The following is a 17261-nucleotide window of genomic DNA, read 5'->3' as shown; positions in this document are numbered from 1 at the left end:
CACACAGGCACACAGGCACACAGGATTATTAAATAGAACAGACAGGATGTTATAAAGTGGCTTAACAACCACTAAAAAGGGGAAGTTGAGATTCCAAGGGGGGGCATTTGCCCCCCCCCCCGCCCCTACCTGCGGATGCCCATGTACAGAGGAGCACAAAAGGAAGAGGGCGCTACACTTATGAGTGTCTGCTCATTAATTCCACTGACTGAATTTTGATCCTGCTTGAAGTTTAGTTTTTTCTTTCATTTTTTCTCTACTGCAAAGTTGAATGGCACCAGACCTAGTAAGAGGTAGCAATTTTTTTATTGAAGTTTCTGTTTAGGTTGTTTTAACATACTTTTTTTTTTTTTTTAAGGAGGTGGAAAAGGCAGGGCAGTTAAACAAGACAAAAATAGCAGAAGGTGGAAGAAAACTAAAGTAAGTATGTCTTTTCTATACATAGAACACCTCTCTCAGCTCTCTCCTTACATAAGTGCAAAATGCAGGTACTTCCTGTTATGGGATCTATTAGGTAACCCACCCTGAGGGTAAACCTGCAGAAGCTACTGAAATGCATTGTTTATTTTGCATGAGTTGTCATTACAAAAATGATCATTGTTTAAGATACACAGTGCTTCAAAGCTAAATGTCTGCTCCGCTCATTCTCTGACCAGCTCACTCCTTTTTGAATTTAACCACTTAAGCCCCTATTTTTCATACTTTTTGTTAAAAATCTATTTTTTGCTAGAAAACTACTTAGAACCCCCAAACATTATGTACATTTTTTTTAGCAAAGACTCTGGAGAATAAAATGGCGGTCATTGCAATATTTTTTGTCATGCGGTATTTGCGCAGCGGTCTTTCAAACGCCATTTTTTTTTGAAAAATTACGAAAAATCACATTTCACTGCATTTAACAAAAACTAAACAGTAAAGTTAGCCCATTTTTGTTGTATATTCTGAAAGATGTTGTCACGCTGAGTAAATAGATACCCAACATTTTACGGTTTAAAATTGCGCACACCCGTGGAATGGCGACAAACTACGGTCAATAAAAATCTCCATAGGCGACGCTTTAAAATTTTTTAACGGTTACCAGTTTAGAGTTAGAGTGTAGCTCTTTTTTCTAAATTATTGCTCACACTCTGGCAATCGCGGCGATACCTCACATGTGTGGTTTAAACAGCGATTTCATTCGCGACACGACTTCCACATACGTTTTCTTTTGTACGCGAGCTCACGGCGACGGGGTCGGCTAAAATTTTTATATTTTTTTCCTATTTATTTATTTATTTTTAATTTTAACACAAGTTTTTAAAAAATAAATAATCTGATCACTTTTATTGCTGTCACAAGCAATGTAAACATCCCTTGTGACAGCAATATGCAGTGACAGGTACTCTTTATGGAGGGATCGAGGGTCTAAGAGACCCAAGACCCCTCCACTGCACTTCCATGTATTCAAAACACTGAAAACTGCATTTTTGAATACAGTCACTTTTTGAATCTCCTGCCTTTAGCAGCCGAGTAACCCGGATGTGACGTCATGGACGCCACCTCCGGGTTACGTCATCGGAGAGACGCATCTGGCTTAGATCGGGACTCCATTCAGCCGGCGGATGTGCCGGCTGGTTGCTCAGGTCTCCCGGTGGGACGGGAGACCCGGGCAGAGCCGCGGAAGGGGGGGCGTCCCCTCCCGCGCCCCGGGGTAAAGATCGAGCGGCTCCCGAGCTGCATCGGTCATTACCGCCGGAAAGCCAACTGCCAGCTCTAAAAAACGAAACCTGGATGATGCCTCTAGCTAGAGGCATCACCCAGGTACAACCACTTAAAGTGAGCCGACGTAGGTCTACGTCAGTTTGCGTTAAGTGGTTAAAATGACTTTAACAGTCTGGTCCAGTGCAGTATAGCAATGAGATACTGCAGCTGTTGAAATAAATCAAAGGTTTATTGCTCAAAACAAAGATACCGCTATTCTGCCATTTCCTAATGACAGAAACCATATTGTGTTGTGCTATTTCCCCAAACAAAACTTACAGGAAGTGCACAGTAAAAAGTGTCATTTAACATCACTCTTCAATTCTTTCTAATCCTATAGTTGTTCAATTATGGGGTTATTTAAAAATTATTTTTTTTGCAGATGTCACATGTCCTGTGTGCTGCTGTGCTTGTTCTCATGCATGCTCTGTGTAGTCTGTCTGTATGCTCTATGTATAATCTGCCTACTTGTTCTCGGGGGTTTGTTCTGCTCTGTCTGCATGCTACTCATAGCACTAAACCCTGCCCTGAATGCCCTCTGTCATTCAACTTTTAGATACCAGTTAATTGATGGGGGTCAGGCCAACAAATTGAATGTGTTAAAAGGTGGGATTTAATTTCAATTTAGGGAAAAGCCAAGGCCCTATGTACAGTTTGGGCCTAGGATGCAATAGGTTGATACATGGATCAATTTACAGATTAACACAGGTAGTTTCAGGAACTACAATGTGACTGCACATTACCATTGTTACCTTTGATATGTTTCTTCCAATGCAAGTTCATATTAAGGAAGTTTTTTTTTTTTTTTTTTTCCAAGAGGAAGTTTTTGCTTGCCACATCCACTATTGAAATGACAGTGTCTGACTTGGTGCACTATTATACCCCAATGCAAGTTCCCTTTAAAGCCTGGGCTTAGAACCCAAAAAAAAATAAATAAAAAAATACACAGGGAAGCAAATCAGTTTGTAGATTTTGGCTTCATATACACTGGCAGATCCTAAGCTTGAGTTTAGGAGCTTGTGGCATTTCTCTTTCGTTCATTGATTAACACAGCTCCTGATCTGCTTAACCATTGGGTTATACTGCCCCCTACGGGAGTAGGACACTAGGCAGAAAAAAAGTTTGGCTGCGCCTATGGGCAGGAGAGGGATACACCCTCTCTCTGCTATAGGTTTTTTTTCTGCCTAGTCAGGAGTAAGGACCTAGTTCCTTGCTGGGATCTCTAGATCCAGTGGTCACCCCAGTCATTTTGTGTTTTCCTGCGGCTGCAGTCAGGGTAGGCTTAGTATACATTGGGCAACTATGTGGCAAATGAGGTTTAATGTTGATAAACGTAAAGTTATGCACTTGGGGGCTAAGAATATGCATGCATCATACATACTGGGGGAATCCATAGCGGAGAAGGATCTGGGTGTTCTGGTAGATCATAAGCTTAATAATAGCATGCAATGCCATGCTGCTGTTTCCAAAGCAAGCAAAGTCCTTTCTTGTATTAACAGAGGCATGGACTCCAGAGAGAGAGATATAATTTTGCCCCTGTACAAATCATTAGTAAGACCTCATCTGAAATATGCAGTTCAGTTTTGGGCACCAGTTCTTAAAAAGGATATCGGGGAACTGGAGAAAGTGCAGAGAAGGGCAACCAAACTGATAAGAGGCATGGAGGACCTCAGCTATGACAAAAGATTAGAGGAACTGAATTTATTCTCTCTTGAGAAGAGGAGATTAAGGGGGGATATGATCAACATGTATAAATACATAAGGGGACCATATAGTGAACTTGGTGTTGAGTTGTTCACTTTAAGGTCAATACAGAGGACAAGGGGGCACTCTTTACGTCTAGAGGAAAAGAGATTTTGTCTCCAAATACGGAAAGGTTTCTTCACCGTAAGAGCTGTGAAAATGTGGAATAGACTCCCTCCAGAGGTGGTTCTGGCTAGCTTACTAGATTGCTTTAAAAAAGGTCTGGATTCTTTCCTAGGTGTACTTAATATAAATGGGTATTAACATTTTTTTTAGGTAAAGTTGATCCAGGGAATATCCGATTGCCTCTCGGGGGATCAGGAAGGAATTTTTCTCCCCTGCTGTAGCTAATTGGATCATGCTTTGCTCGGATTTATTTTTGCCTTCCTCTGGATCAACAACGGGTATAGGATTGTGTATATGCGATTGTATGGTTGGGTTTTCAATACTGTTTTTTGTTTTTTTTTGGTTGAACCAGATGGACTGATGTGTCCTTTTTCAACCTGACTAACTATGTAACTATGTAACTATGTACATGTACTTTAGGCACTAGAATATGGCTGCATTTCAGTGTTGTTACCTTAGATATGTTTTCTGCCAATGCAAGTTCATTCTATTACATTGCAGTAACCTTTCATGCAATGGTGTGCATCAAAATGAACGGCAATACAATGCAAGTTTTTTGCTACATTAAGTTTTGACATTGTCTAGGTTTGGTGCATTGCTGCTAGTTGTATTTGACTGCAGTACTTAATTTCACAGTAGTGACTTACTTCCGATTTTGTTTACAAAAGTTTAAATTGTTGCAACTTTAGAACTGCTAAATATTCCTGTGGTACCAAAAGTATACCAATTAAATATATAATTAAAATGTATCACTTTTGCAATTTTCTTTTCTTTTTTTTTTTGTTTAGGAAAAATTGGACTGCATCTTTAGTAGTTTTGACTGGAAACAGTCTAGTGTTCTACAAGGACCCTAAGGTTCAGGCTCCTTCTGGCTGGGTAAGGCATTATGGATTATATAATAGGTACCAATGAGGGAATAGAATATACAGTACATATATATTGTTTCCATCACTAGGGTAAAACAGTCCTCAACAAGTCTACCGGCAGAAAATGGCATTGTGTGTACAATTCATTAGCCCTCTAATTAAAGGAAGGAAGACAGTAAACCATGTCTTTACTGCATATGTTAGCATGTGTGGAGTGTAATATAATGACTACTTTGATCTTCTCAAATACATATACATGCAGCGCTGGAGGTGCAAAATAGTTTATTACTCTATTACAAAGTTCATAACTCACTAAATAAGTGATGAGGTTCAAAGCATAAGTGAATAACTGTGTAAAATTATAGATTAAAGTTCATAAGATATATGAAATAAGTGCTGGAAAAAAAAAATATTTTTCCATGATCCAGACAGCCAGATTAGTAACTCCCCAGAGGTCCAGGCTGCTCAGTTAAGTGAAGCGTAAGCCCTTAATAATCATAAACACTGGGGGACTCTTCTATCTCCTACAGCCAGCTCCACTGTCACAGAGAGATCTTACACACTACAGTAAACCCCCGCTCCATCGCGGTTCAGCTTTTGCGGTCCCGGTATATTGCGTTTTTGTTTGTAATGTTATTTTACTATATAAATCATTAACCACTTGCCGACCGCCGCACGACTATCTACGGCGGCGGTCAGCCCCTCACAGGCAAAGTGACGTAGGGCTACGTCACTAGCTTGTGAGGGTCTAGGGAGCGAGCGCGCGCCGCCGGAGGCGCGCTCCCGCGTGGTCACGGACCCCCCCCTGCGCGTGTGACCGGCGGACCCGATGTCCGCCGGCCACTCTGCGATCGGCGGGGGAGAGGGAGAAAGTCAGGCAGCTTGTGTAAACAAGCTGCCTGTCATTCTCCCCTCTGTATGAGAGATGATCATATGGATCTACTATGTAGATCCGTTGATCACTCTGCATACAGCTGAAGCCACAGCCAATCACAGTTAGAATCATGCCCCTAGGGACACACACAGCCCCTCCCTCTCAAATAAAGTTAACCCCTTCACTACCAGTGTATTTTTACAGTAACAGTGCATATATATAGCACTGATTACTGTAGAAATGTCACTGGTAACCCCAAAAGTGTCAAAACTGTCAGTCAAGGGTCCGATCTGTCCGCCGCAATGTCGCAGTACCGCAAAAAAAATCACAGATCGCCGCCATTGCGCGTTAAAAAAAAAACAACAAAAATGACAAAAATCTTTCCCTTAGTTAGTAAACGCAATAACTTTTGCGCAAACCAATCAAAATACGCTTTTTGCGATTTTTTTTACCAAACATAGGTAGCATAAAACAAATTGGCTGAAAATGTTAAAAAATTTAGATTTTTACATTTTTTTGGGGGGGAATTTCATATAAAAAAAAGGGAAAAATATTGCTATTTTTGCAAAATTTACGCTCTTTTTTTGTTTATAGCGCGTGATCAAAAAATCGCACAGGTGATCAAATACCGCCAAAAGAAAGCTCTGTTTGTGGGGAAAAAAGGACGCCAAATTCGTTTAGGTACAGCGTCGCACGACCGCGCAATTGTCCGTTAAAGTCACGCAGTGCCGAATCGCAAAATACCCCCTGGTCAGGAAGGGGGTAAAATCTTCCGGGGCTTAAGTGGTTAAAAATGAAATATTTTTGTGTTTTCCATTGCTCTTGCTATGTCTCTCAGTATCTTTTATGTGTTTAAATGAGTTTCTATTGTTTTAAAAGTGTGTTTAAAGACCTCAAAATGCTTTTACACGTACAGTGACAGTAAAAAAAAACACGCCTACAATGCATTTTAATAGGGTTTTTCTATTTCGCAGATTTTCACTTTTTGCGGCTGGGTCCGGAACGTAACCCCCGCAATGGAGGGGGGTTTACTGTATAACGTTTGCAATAGTCCCCAAATTATAGGTGATCTAGAAGAATCTGGTGAACACAGGGCAGATCTCTGATACAGATCTCTTATACAGATCATTTACCTTCCTGAGGCGGAGGTGATGATTTTAAGCTAAAGTCCCTGCTGAGGTGCCCTGTGATTTCCAAACGCCTCTGAAACATATTTCCTGCTGTGATCCTTGCCGATGCTCCCCATGGTCATGAATCTTTAGGCAGATGATTTCTGACATAGAGTGCTGTTTAGACCACCTATAATTTGGGTGATTAACTAATCTGGCTGTTCAGAACACAGAAAATAACATTTTTTATTTCCAGCACTTATTTCATATATCTTATGAACTTTATTATATCATTTTGACACATTTATTCACTTATGTTTTGAACCTTATCACTTTTTTATTGAGCTATGAACTTTGTAATAGAGTTTTGAACTCTTTTGCACCTCTATCACTTTATGTATATGTGTTTGATTCATAACTGAAGGTTACGTATGTTGCCTCCCTCTTGCTAGCAGATAACCCATTGGGTGTATAGCGCTGACCTGTTGTTTGTTCTTTGATCTTCTACTGCTGCGCACTGATTTACAGAACCTGTTGAAAAGAATAAACCATTTTTTTTTTAAAATACAGTGTCTTGCGAAAGTATTCGGCCCCCTTTAACTTTGCGACCTTTTGCCACATTTCAGGCTTCAAACATAGAGATATAAAAATGTATTTTTTTGTGAAGAATCAACAAGTGGGACACAATCATGAAGTGGAACAAAATTTATTGGATATTTCAAACTTTTTTAACAAATAAAAAATTGAAAAATTGGGCGTGCAAAATTATTCAGCCCCCTTAAGTTAATACTTTGTAGCGCCACCTTTTGCTGCGATTACAGCTGTAAGTCGCTTGGGGTATGTCTCTATCAGTTTTGCACATCGAGAGACTGAAATTTTTGCCCATTCCTCCTTGCAAAACAGCTTGAGCTCAGTGAGGTTGGATGGAGAGCGTTTGGTGAACAGCAGTTTTCAGTTCTTTCCACAGATTCTCGATTGGATTCAGGTCTGGACTTTGACTTGGCCATTCTAACACCTGGATATGTTTATTTGTGAACCATTCCATTGTCGATTTTGCTTTATGTTTTGGATCATTGTCTTGTTGGAAGACAAATCTCCATCCCAGTCTCAGGTCTTTTGCAGACTCCATCAGGTTTTCTTCCAGAATGGTCCTGTATTTGGCTCCATCCATCTTCCCATCAATTTTAACCATCTTCCCTGTCCCTGCTGAAGAAAAGCAGGCCCAAACCATGATGCTGCCACCACCATGTTTGACAGTGGGGATGGTGTGTTCAGGGTGATGAGCTGTGATGTTTTTACGCCAAACATAACGTTTTGCATTGTTGCCAGAAAGTTTGATTTTGGTTTCATCTGACCAGAGCACCTTCTTCCACATCTTTGGTGTGTCTCCCAGGTGGCTTGTGGCGAACTTTAAACGACACTTTTTATGGATTTCTTTAAGAAATGGCTTTCTTCTTGCCACTCTTCCATAAAGGCCAGATTTGTGCAGTATACGACTGATTGTTGTTCTATGGACAGAGTCTCCCACCTCAGCTGTAGATCTCTGCATTCATCCAGAGTGATCATGGGCCTCTTGGCTGCATCTCTGATCAGTCTTCTCCTTGTATGAGTTGAAAGCTTAGAGGGACGACCAGGTCTTCGTAGATTTGCAGTGGTCTGATACTCCTTCCATTTCAATATTATCGCTTGCACAGTGCTCCTTGGGATGTTTAAAGCTTGGGAAATCTTTTGTATCCAAATCCGGCTTTAAACTTCTCCACAAAAGTATCTCGGACCTGCCTGGTGTGTTCCTTGTTCTTCATGATGCTCTCTGCGCTTTAAACGGACCTATGAGACTATCACAGTGCAGGTGCATTTATATGGAGACTTGATTACATACAGGTGGATTCTATTCATCATCATTAGTCATTTAGGTCAACATTGGATCATTTATCCTCACTGAACTTCTGGAGAGAGTTTGCTGCACTGAAAGTGAAGGGGCTGAATAATTTTGCACGCCCAATTTTTCAGTTTTTTATTTGTTAACAAAGTTTGAAATATCCAATAAATTTCGTTCCACTTCATGATTGTGTCCCACTTGTTGATTCTTAGCAAAAATTACAGTTTTATATCTTTATGTTTGAAGCCTGAAATGTGGCAAAAGGTCGCAAAGTTCAAGGGGGCCGAATACTTTCGCAAGGCACTGTACCAAATCCTTCCCATTGTAGACAGCTAAGGAAGGGATATTTACTTAAGGTCAGAAATAGCAATATAGATATGACAGGGGTTCTAAACCAGAAGTTTCCAAAATGATATGGCCTATTACCCCCTTTTCAGAAAAAAAACACCCTGTGGAAATATTCCTTCTTTAGGTAGACAAACGGAAAGATGCAGTGAAAAATTTGCACTCCTGTGGATCTATATTTCTAGGGAAAAGATAAAAGGAGAAATACTTAACAGATCCGCCGCTCCTCTCCCTGCAGCTCCTGTACGCCTGCCCTCTAGCCGTTCTTGAGTCCTGACGTCCTGAAGCTCAGAGCAGCCTCCATAGCCCTGCTCTGGACATGAGGACGCCTGGAACAGTCCACTGCTTGATCGTGGGGGAGCACCATTTGCTGGGGGAGTGGAGGTTGGGGTAAGTATAAGGATTTATCCTCTCCCCTGGACAAAACTGGCACAGCTCTACTGTAAGGGATTTTTTTTTATTTTTCTACCTGGAGTTGTCACCTCAATTACTGTCTGTGTAACATTAAAAAAAGTGAGTAGAAATCTCCCTACAAGGGAAAAAGACAGTAATGAAACATTTCAGCCATTCTAAAACTTACCTACTCCATTCAAAACAAAAAATAAGCTTTATAAAAGTGGATATTTCTGCGCTAGTATAATTAATTAAGTGAAAAATTAGTATTGTGGGGTGAGCTGCTGCACAAAGGAATCATAGAAAAAAACCCAAAGTGAATATTGAACAAAAATGTGCTGCGCTAAAATATAGTGAATAATGAAATCACCAAAAAAATATATACAAGAAATATATAATACAAAAAATTATATATACCACTCAATGTGTGTGTGAGGAAAAGGTAACCAGAAATGAATCGGTGTTCCTTAAAAATGTGAATATCACCAATGTAAATCAATAATTAAATAAACATAAATCATCAAGTGCAAATTATAATGAAGTGAAAAGATAAGGATATTAATTAAATTCAATCCCAATAAAGTCCATACAAAAATTAGAAGAAAATCCAAGAAGGTGTGCCACAGGGTCCCAAAAAGTGCATCCACACAATTCCTTGTGAAAATATAGTAGACACCGATGTGCAAATCACCCAGGGAAAACAGATGGCTGCTTACCAGAACGGGTAGGTCTCTCAAATTAATGAGTAGACCACAGAAAGCATAAGTGTAATGCCAAGGATGGCCACAGGATGTCTCCTTTAAACTCTCAATGGCGATGTCCACATAGTAGGAAATAAATTAGGACAGGGACATAGTGTAACTCCGTATATAAGGCATTTATTAGTGATAAAAGACAGATAAAAACACTCACATTTGCGATGTGAATTCAAGGCATCTAAAAGTTACAGGTACGCTGGAAACGAACGAACATCTCCCTCGCTGTTAGTGTCTAAGGAGCCGGCTTGTTGGGGGCGTGGTCTCGTCACGTCTAGGTCACCCGACCGGTTTCGCTATAGGTTAGCGTCATCAGGGGTGGCGTCATCCTGTGGCCATCCTTGGCATTACACTTATGCTTTCTGTGGTCTACTCATTAATTTGAGAGACCTACCCGTTCTGGTAAGCAGCCATCTGTTTTCCCTGGGTGATTTGCACATCGGTGTCTATTATATTTTCACAAGGAATTGTGTGGATGCACTTTTTGGGACCCTGTGGCACACCTTCTTGGATTTTCTTCTAATTTTTGTATGGACTTTATTGGGATTGAATTTAATTAATATCCTTATCTTTTCACTTCATTATAATTTGCACTTGATGATTTATGTTTATTTAATTATTGATTTACATTGGTGATATTCACATTTTTAAGGAACACCGATTAATTTCTGGTTACCTTTTCCTCACACACACATTGAGTGGTATATATAATTTTTTGTATTATATATTTCTTGTATATATTTTTTTGGTGATTTCATTATTCACTATATTTTAGCGCAGCACATTTTCGTTCAATAAAAAATAAGCTTTGACTGGAGTTCTGCTTTAACTGTTTACTGAAACACATTTTGTCTTTTAGAAACCATCCAATAGTAAGCCCGAGAGCAGCATGGACCTCAGGGGTGCCTCCATTGACTGGGCCCAGGATATGTCCAGCAAAAAGAATGTCATTCATGTAAGTCATGCTAAATGACCCATCTATAGAGTACAGGGGTAGATATTGCATGGCATATATTTTCCATATAGTCCCATTGAGTTTGTAATTCATTTACCCTAGTCTAGCAACAGATGACCAGTTTGGGCATGTGGCCCTTATGTAAATTGATTAGCTTAAAATCCAGTCTCTTTTGGTTACAGATTTTACAGGTCCTAGCTGAATCTAAATGGTCCAGCTGTTTAGCATAAAAGGTAAAAGCTTACATTATGTAGGAATAAAAGTGACTGTTTATGTAAGTAGACAGCCATATCTTTATTTGTTTGGTTGACTGCCAGACAACTCTGCCGGGGAAGCTTTAATATACTCCTTACAAAAAAATTTAAATCAATTAAAATTATCTCACAAAAGCGAGTACACCCCTCACATTTTTATAAATATTTTATTATATCTTTTCATGTGACAACACTGAAGAAATTACACTTTGCTACAATGTAAAGTAGTGATTGTACAGCTTTTATAACAGTGTAAATTTGCTGTCCCCTCTAAATAACAACACACAGCCATTAAAGTGGAGTTCCACCCATTTTTGGAACTTTAGATCTTTGTAATCCCCTTTAAAATGGCTTTTACCAATGGAAACTTTTTTTTTTTTTTTTTGCTAGTAAATACCTTAATTTTGGCTTTATTCCTCCTCTCCTCACTTCCTGGTCCGATCGACGATGACGTCATTCGGCGATCCGCAGTGTCTGCTGGGATGTATTCTACTTGCAGTAGCTGTATCTGTACTGAGCCGTGCCTGCCCCGCCTCCGCCCCGCCTCCTCTCATTGAATTGCATTGTATGAATGTATTAAGGCTGTTCTCTGCCCAGCCTCCGCCCGCCTCCTCTCATTGAATTGCATTGTATGAATGTATTAAGGCTGTTCTCTGCCCAGCCTCCGCCCCGCCTCCTCTCAATGAATTGCATTGTATGAATGTATTAAGGCTGTTCTCTGCCCAGCCTCCGCCCCGCCTCCTCTCAATACAACTCAATGAGAGGAGGCGGGGTGGAGGCGGGTCAGAGAATGGCCTTAATACATTCATACAATGCAACTGAATGAGAGAAGGCGGGGCGGAGGCGGGGCAGGCACGGCTCAGTACAGATACAGCTACTGAGATTTCTGGAATAGAATACATCCCAGCAGACACTGCGGATCGCCGAATGACGTCATCGCCGATCGGACCAGGAAGTGAGGAGAGGAGGAATAAAGCCAAAATTAAGGTATTTACTAGCAAAAAAAAAAAAAAAAAGTTTCCATTGGTAAAAGCCGTTTTAAAGGGGATTACAAAGATCTATGTATTCCAACCTATTAAAAATGGGTGGAACTCCGCTTTAATGTCAAAACTGCTGGCAACAAAAGTGAGTACACCCCTAAAAGAAAATGTCCTAATTGGGCCCAAAGTGTCAATATTTTGTGTGGACACCATTATTTTCCAGCACTGCCTTAACCCTCTTGGGCATGGAGTTCACCAGAGCTTCACAGGTTGCCACTGGAGTCCTCTTCCACTCCTCCACGATGACATCATGGAGCTGGTGGATGTTAGAGACCTTGCGCTCCTCCACCTTCCATTTGAGGATGCTCAATAGGATTTAGGTCTGGAGACATGCTTGGCCAGTCCATCACCTTTACCCTCAGCTTCTTTAGCAAGGCAGTGGTAATCTTGGAGGTGTTTTTGAGTTCGTTATTATGTTGAACTACTGCCGTGCGGCCCAGTCCCTGAAGGGAGGGGATCATGCTCTGCTTCAGTATGTCACAGTACACGTTGGCGTTAAGGGTTCCGTCAATGAACTGTAGCTCCCCAGTGCCGGAGGGACTCAGGCAGCCCCAGACCATAACACTCCCACCACTATGCTTGACTGTAGGCGAGACACACGTGTCTTTGTACTCCTCACCTGGTTGCTGCCACACACACTTGACACCATCTGAACCAAATAAGTTTATCTTGGTCTCATCAGACCACAGGACATGGTTCCAGTAATCCATGTCCTTAGTCTGCTTGTCATCAGCAAACTGTTTGCGGGCTTTCTTCTGCATAATCTTTAGAAGAGGCTTCCTTCTGGGACGACCGCCATGCAGACCAATTTGATGCAGTGTGTGGCATATTGTCTTAGCACTGACAGGCTTATCCGCCACCCCTTCAACCTCCGCAGCAATGCTGGCAGCACTCATACATCTATTTCCCAAACACAACCTCTGGATATGACACTGAGCATGTGCACTCAACTTCTTTGGTCGACCATGGTAAGGCCTGTTCTGCGGGGAACCTGTCCTGTTGAACCGCTGTATGGTCTTGGCCACCGTGCTGCAGCTCAGATTCAGGGTCTTGGAAATTTTCTTATAACCTAGGTAATCTTTATGTAGAGCAACAATTCTTTTTTTCAGATCCTCAGAGAGTTCTCTGCCATGAGGTGCCATGTTGAACTTCCAGTGACCAGTATGAGAGAGTGAGAGCGCTAACACCAAATTTAACACACCTGCTCCCCATTCACACCTAAGACTTTGTAACACTAATGAGTCACATGACACCGGGGAGGGAAAATTACTAATTGGGCCCAACTTGGGCATTTTCACTTAGGGGTGTACTCACTTTTGTTGCCAGTGGTTTCCACATTAATGGCTGTGTGCTGAGTTATTTTGAGAGGACAGCAAATTTACACTGTTATACAAGCTGTACACTAGCTACTTTACATTGTAGCAAAGTGTAATTTCTTAGGTGTTGTCACATGAAAAGATATAATAAATATTTACAAAATCGTGAGGGGTGTACTCACTTTTGTGAGATACTGTATGCATTTATTATTAAATATTTTGTGTGAAAAAAAAAATCATATTTGGACCAATCCTTACAGTTTAGTGACCTCTTTCTTTCTGTCCATAAAAGTTTACTCTCCCAGGAACCCCACTGTGGCTCCAATGGGCACTAATCCGCTGCCATTAGATAAAGTCAAAGCTGCCACAAAGTTTTGATTCCAAGGCTCTGTCACCCCAAGTCAAGAAAATCTTTAGTCTTGGCCTTATGATATCTAGTTGTTACTGATATGATACTTATTAGCATGGAACGTTTTTACCCACACTGCTACAAGATGGAAGGATGGATAGAAACGTATAGACTTTACCTTCCCAGTTAAAAATGGAATTATGATATCTATATAACATTTGAAGAGGTTATTTTTTTTTCACCTTTAATCAGCTGTAGATCCAACACTAAAAGAAAAGATGGCAGTATATTAATTAGGTAGAACTGCCTGACAGTTCTTAAGATGCATATGGTAATGGAGTCTGTGAAGCTTACATCCTGATTGCCCTGCTTAATAGAGTACTCTATTGTCTCCTGAGTGTTCCGGTGGTCACATACTACGGGAATTGCTTTTTCATCCTCTGCACAAACTGGCTTTGACCCAACTTGATGCATACGTGATATGTGCCCTCTGCAGCTCCGCATGGTAACAGGCAACGAGTTCCTACTGCAGTCTGACAAGGAGTCTGTTGTACAGGAGTGGTATGATGCCCTGCAGAGAGTCACTGAGAGACTGGTAAGTTACACTGTCAGCACAGATATCACATGATTTATTGTGGCTTCTTTACATACTCTTAGTTAATGGCATTAACTCATTTTTCAGTTTAGAACAGATAATCAGATCTGTGTGTTTATAATATCAACTCAGTATAGGCACAAGCAAACTGAGAGGCTGATATGTAATAACTGGGGAAAAGTTGGTATAGGTCTGCTGCCCATAGTGATCAATTTGATGAGAGCTTTCTTTAACCTTTCACAGAAGAATGGCATTTATAATGAAGAGAACTTTGTTGTTTCTAGTGCATTACCAGAAAAAAAACTCTACAAGATATGTTTACCAGTCTGCATGCAGTGTGAACCATAACTTGCTATGAGGAAAAGAACTAACAGGAAATAAAAGCTCCCCTTTATTAAAATGACTTAAATTTACATTTTGTTTACTTACCCACAATCTTGTGAACTATTGTAGAATATATTTTGTTATCCTAGTAGAGATGCATGAGTGTTAAAAAGTATTCAGGAAAAAGAGATTCTTTGTGAAAACAAATATTTTGCATAAATTGGCTTATTAGCATGAATAGTGTATAATTAGTCACTAGAGATCCTTGAATACAAACTGAAAATAATTATTAAACTAAAAGTAAGAATTGTTTTATTATAATGAATAACTCGTGACTCTATATATATATACAGTGCCTTGCGAAAGTATTTGGCCCCCTTGAACTTTTCGACCTTTTGCCACATTTCAGGCTTCAAACATAAAGATATAAAACTGTTATTTTTTGTGAAGAATCAACAAGTGGGACACAATCATGAAGTGGAACGAAATTTATTGGATATTTCAAACTTTGTTAACAAATAAAAAACTGAAAAATTGGGCGTGCAAAATTATTCAGCCCCTTTACTTTCAGTGCAGCAAACTCTCTCCAGAAGTTCAGTGAGGATCTCTGAATGATCCAATGTTGACCTAAATGACTAATGATGATAAATAGAATCCACCTGTGTGTAATCAAGTCTCCGTATAAATGCACCTGCACTGTGATAGTCTCAGGGGTCCATTTAAAGCACAGAGAGCATCATGAAGAACAAGGAACACACCAGGCAGGTCCGAGATACTGTTGTGGAGAAGTTTAAAGCCGGATTTGGATACAAAAAAAAATCCAAAGCTTTAAACATCCCAAGGAGCACTGTGCAAGCGATATCTACAATGGAATGCAAAATCTACAATGGAATGGTTCACAAATAAACATATCCAGGTGTTAGAATGGCCAAGTCAATGTCCAGACCTGAATCCAATCGAGAATCTGTGGAAAGAACTGAAAACTGCTGTTCACAAACGCTCTCCATCCAACCTCACTGAGCTCGAGCTGTTTTGCAAGGAGGAATGGGCAAAAATGTCAGTCTCTCGATGTGCAAAACTGATAGAGACATACCCCAACCGACTTACAGCTGTAATCGCAGCAAAAGGTGGCACTACAAAGTATTAACTTAAGGGGGCTGAATAATTTTGCCCGCCCAATTTTTCAGTTTTTTATTTGTTAAAAAAGTTTGAAATATCCAATAAATTTCGTTCCACTTCATGATTGTGTCCCACTTGTTGATTCTTCACAAAAAATTACAGTTTTATATCTTTATGTTTGAAGCCTGAAATGTGGCAAAAGGTCAAAAAGTTCAAGGGGGCCGAATACTTTCGCAAGGCACTGTATATATACATAAAGAGGGTGAAGAAAGCATTATATATATATATATATGTATATATATATAATGCTTGCTTCACCCTCTTTATGGATAAATCAGAGCACATTTTTGTATTTCCTAAACTGTGCACAAGTGAAGTCGTGCACCATACTAAAATAATGATTTTAGTTTTTTTCCTAAATCTGGAATCCTGCTGAAAAGAAGGCTAGAAATGATGATCTAACCAATCCAACTGTTCTTCATGTAGGAACGAGAGAATCCATTGGATGAAATTATTTTGAGAAGAGCGGGTAGTATGGAGGTCCTGGATGGAAGTGGCGGAGAGGAGGAGAGCCCCTTAAAGAATAAAGATAGTCGGAAATTCACATGTACGCTTTAGATGGGGGTGATTTTTGTATATCTGTATGCAATTACCAATATAGCTTTGTTATACATGTATTGCAAAAGCTTACATGTTGATATATTTATATACCACCCATGTACAGTTTAATTGGGCAGTAAATTGTATAAACTACAGACTACATTTTACCACAGGATAAATTTAATTCAAAACAAATTAAACAGTCAAGGTAAAAAAAAGTTGTTTCCCACATTAGTTGTTGGATATTAGATTAGGTGCTAATTTACTGACTTGCTTTAAAAAGCTGGTATCTGGTTGTTGTGGGTGATTATTTTTGTTTTAGTTCTTGTAAATCAACAGCAGTATTAAGGATAATAGTATATGGTGTGCAGTTAATAATCACTTAGGTATTGGATTACACAAAAGGATGGACTGTAGCACGTTTAGAAACCTGGCACGTCTTGAAAAATCATATACTCTATAAATATTGCATATTTTTCATATTCTGAAGTAAGTAGAATTCAGGATCTGCAGTGAAGGAGAGAACACGGGCCCGGGGGCAGCAGAGAAAAGCTGGATAGAAGAGGTGGTGTGGCGGTAGGATATAGAGGAACCATTCCCTTCTTCCTGCAGCTGCTGAATGCCTGCAGGGGGGAAAGAAGGAGAAGCGGACATTCAGTGGCTGCAGGAGGAGGGGAGCAGTTCCTCTATATGCTGCCCCTCCTATTCAGGTGTATGAGGGGGCACACGGACCTCCTTGAGCATAGGGTTGGGTCACAATTGGGACCTTTGCGACCCCTGTAGCTATGCCCCTGTACAGGATAAACCATTCTCTTCATCAAACCAAAACTTTATTGTACCTTCCAAATTAGATCCATTTTCTTTTTCGTTCATTAATGG

The 17261-nt window shown here is 40.2% G+C and overlaps 1 protein-coding gene across 5 annotated transcripts in view; it reads left to right on the top strand.

The window, feature by feature from the left end:
• Positions 1 to 17261, top strand: part of ARHGAP9 (Rho GTPase activating protein 9) — a 231938-nt gene that overhangs the window by 152991 nt on the left and 61686 nt on the right. For all 5 annotated transcript variants that reach the window (XM_082244790.1, XM_082244789.1, XM_082244788.1 and 2 more), the window contains 5 exons: positions 359 to 420; positions 4398 to 4485; positions 10690 to 10785; positions 14241 to 14339; positions 16269 to 16389. In XM_082244790.1, the coding sequence (XP_082100916.1) occupies positions 359 to 420; positions 4398 to 4485; positions 10690 to 10785; positions 14241 to 14339; positions 16269 to 16389 (466 nt within the window). The remainder of the gene's footprint in view (positions 1 to 358; positions 421 to 4397; positions 4486 to 10689; positions 10786 to 14240; positions 14340 to 16268; positions 16390 to 17261) is intronic.

This window comes from Pelophylax lessonae, assembly GCF_965119305.1.
Source record: "Pelophylax lessonae genome assembly, chromosome: 2".
Taxonomy (NCBI): Eukaryota; Metazoa; Chordata; class Amphibia; order Anura; family Ranidae; genus Pelophylax; species Pelophylax lessonae.
The sequence above is the reverse complement of the archived record's forward strand: the minus strand, read 5'-3'. Positions and strand labels throughout refer to the sequence as shown.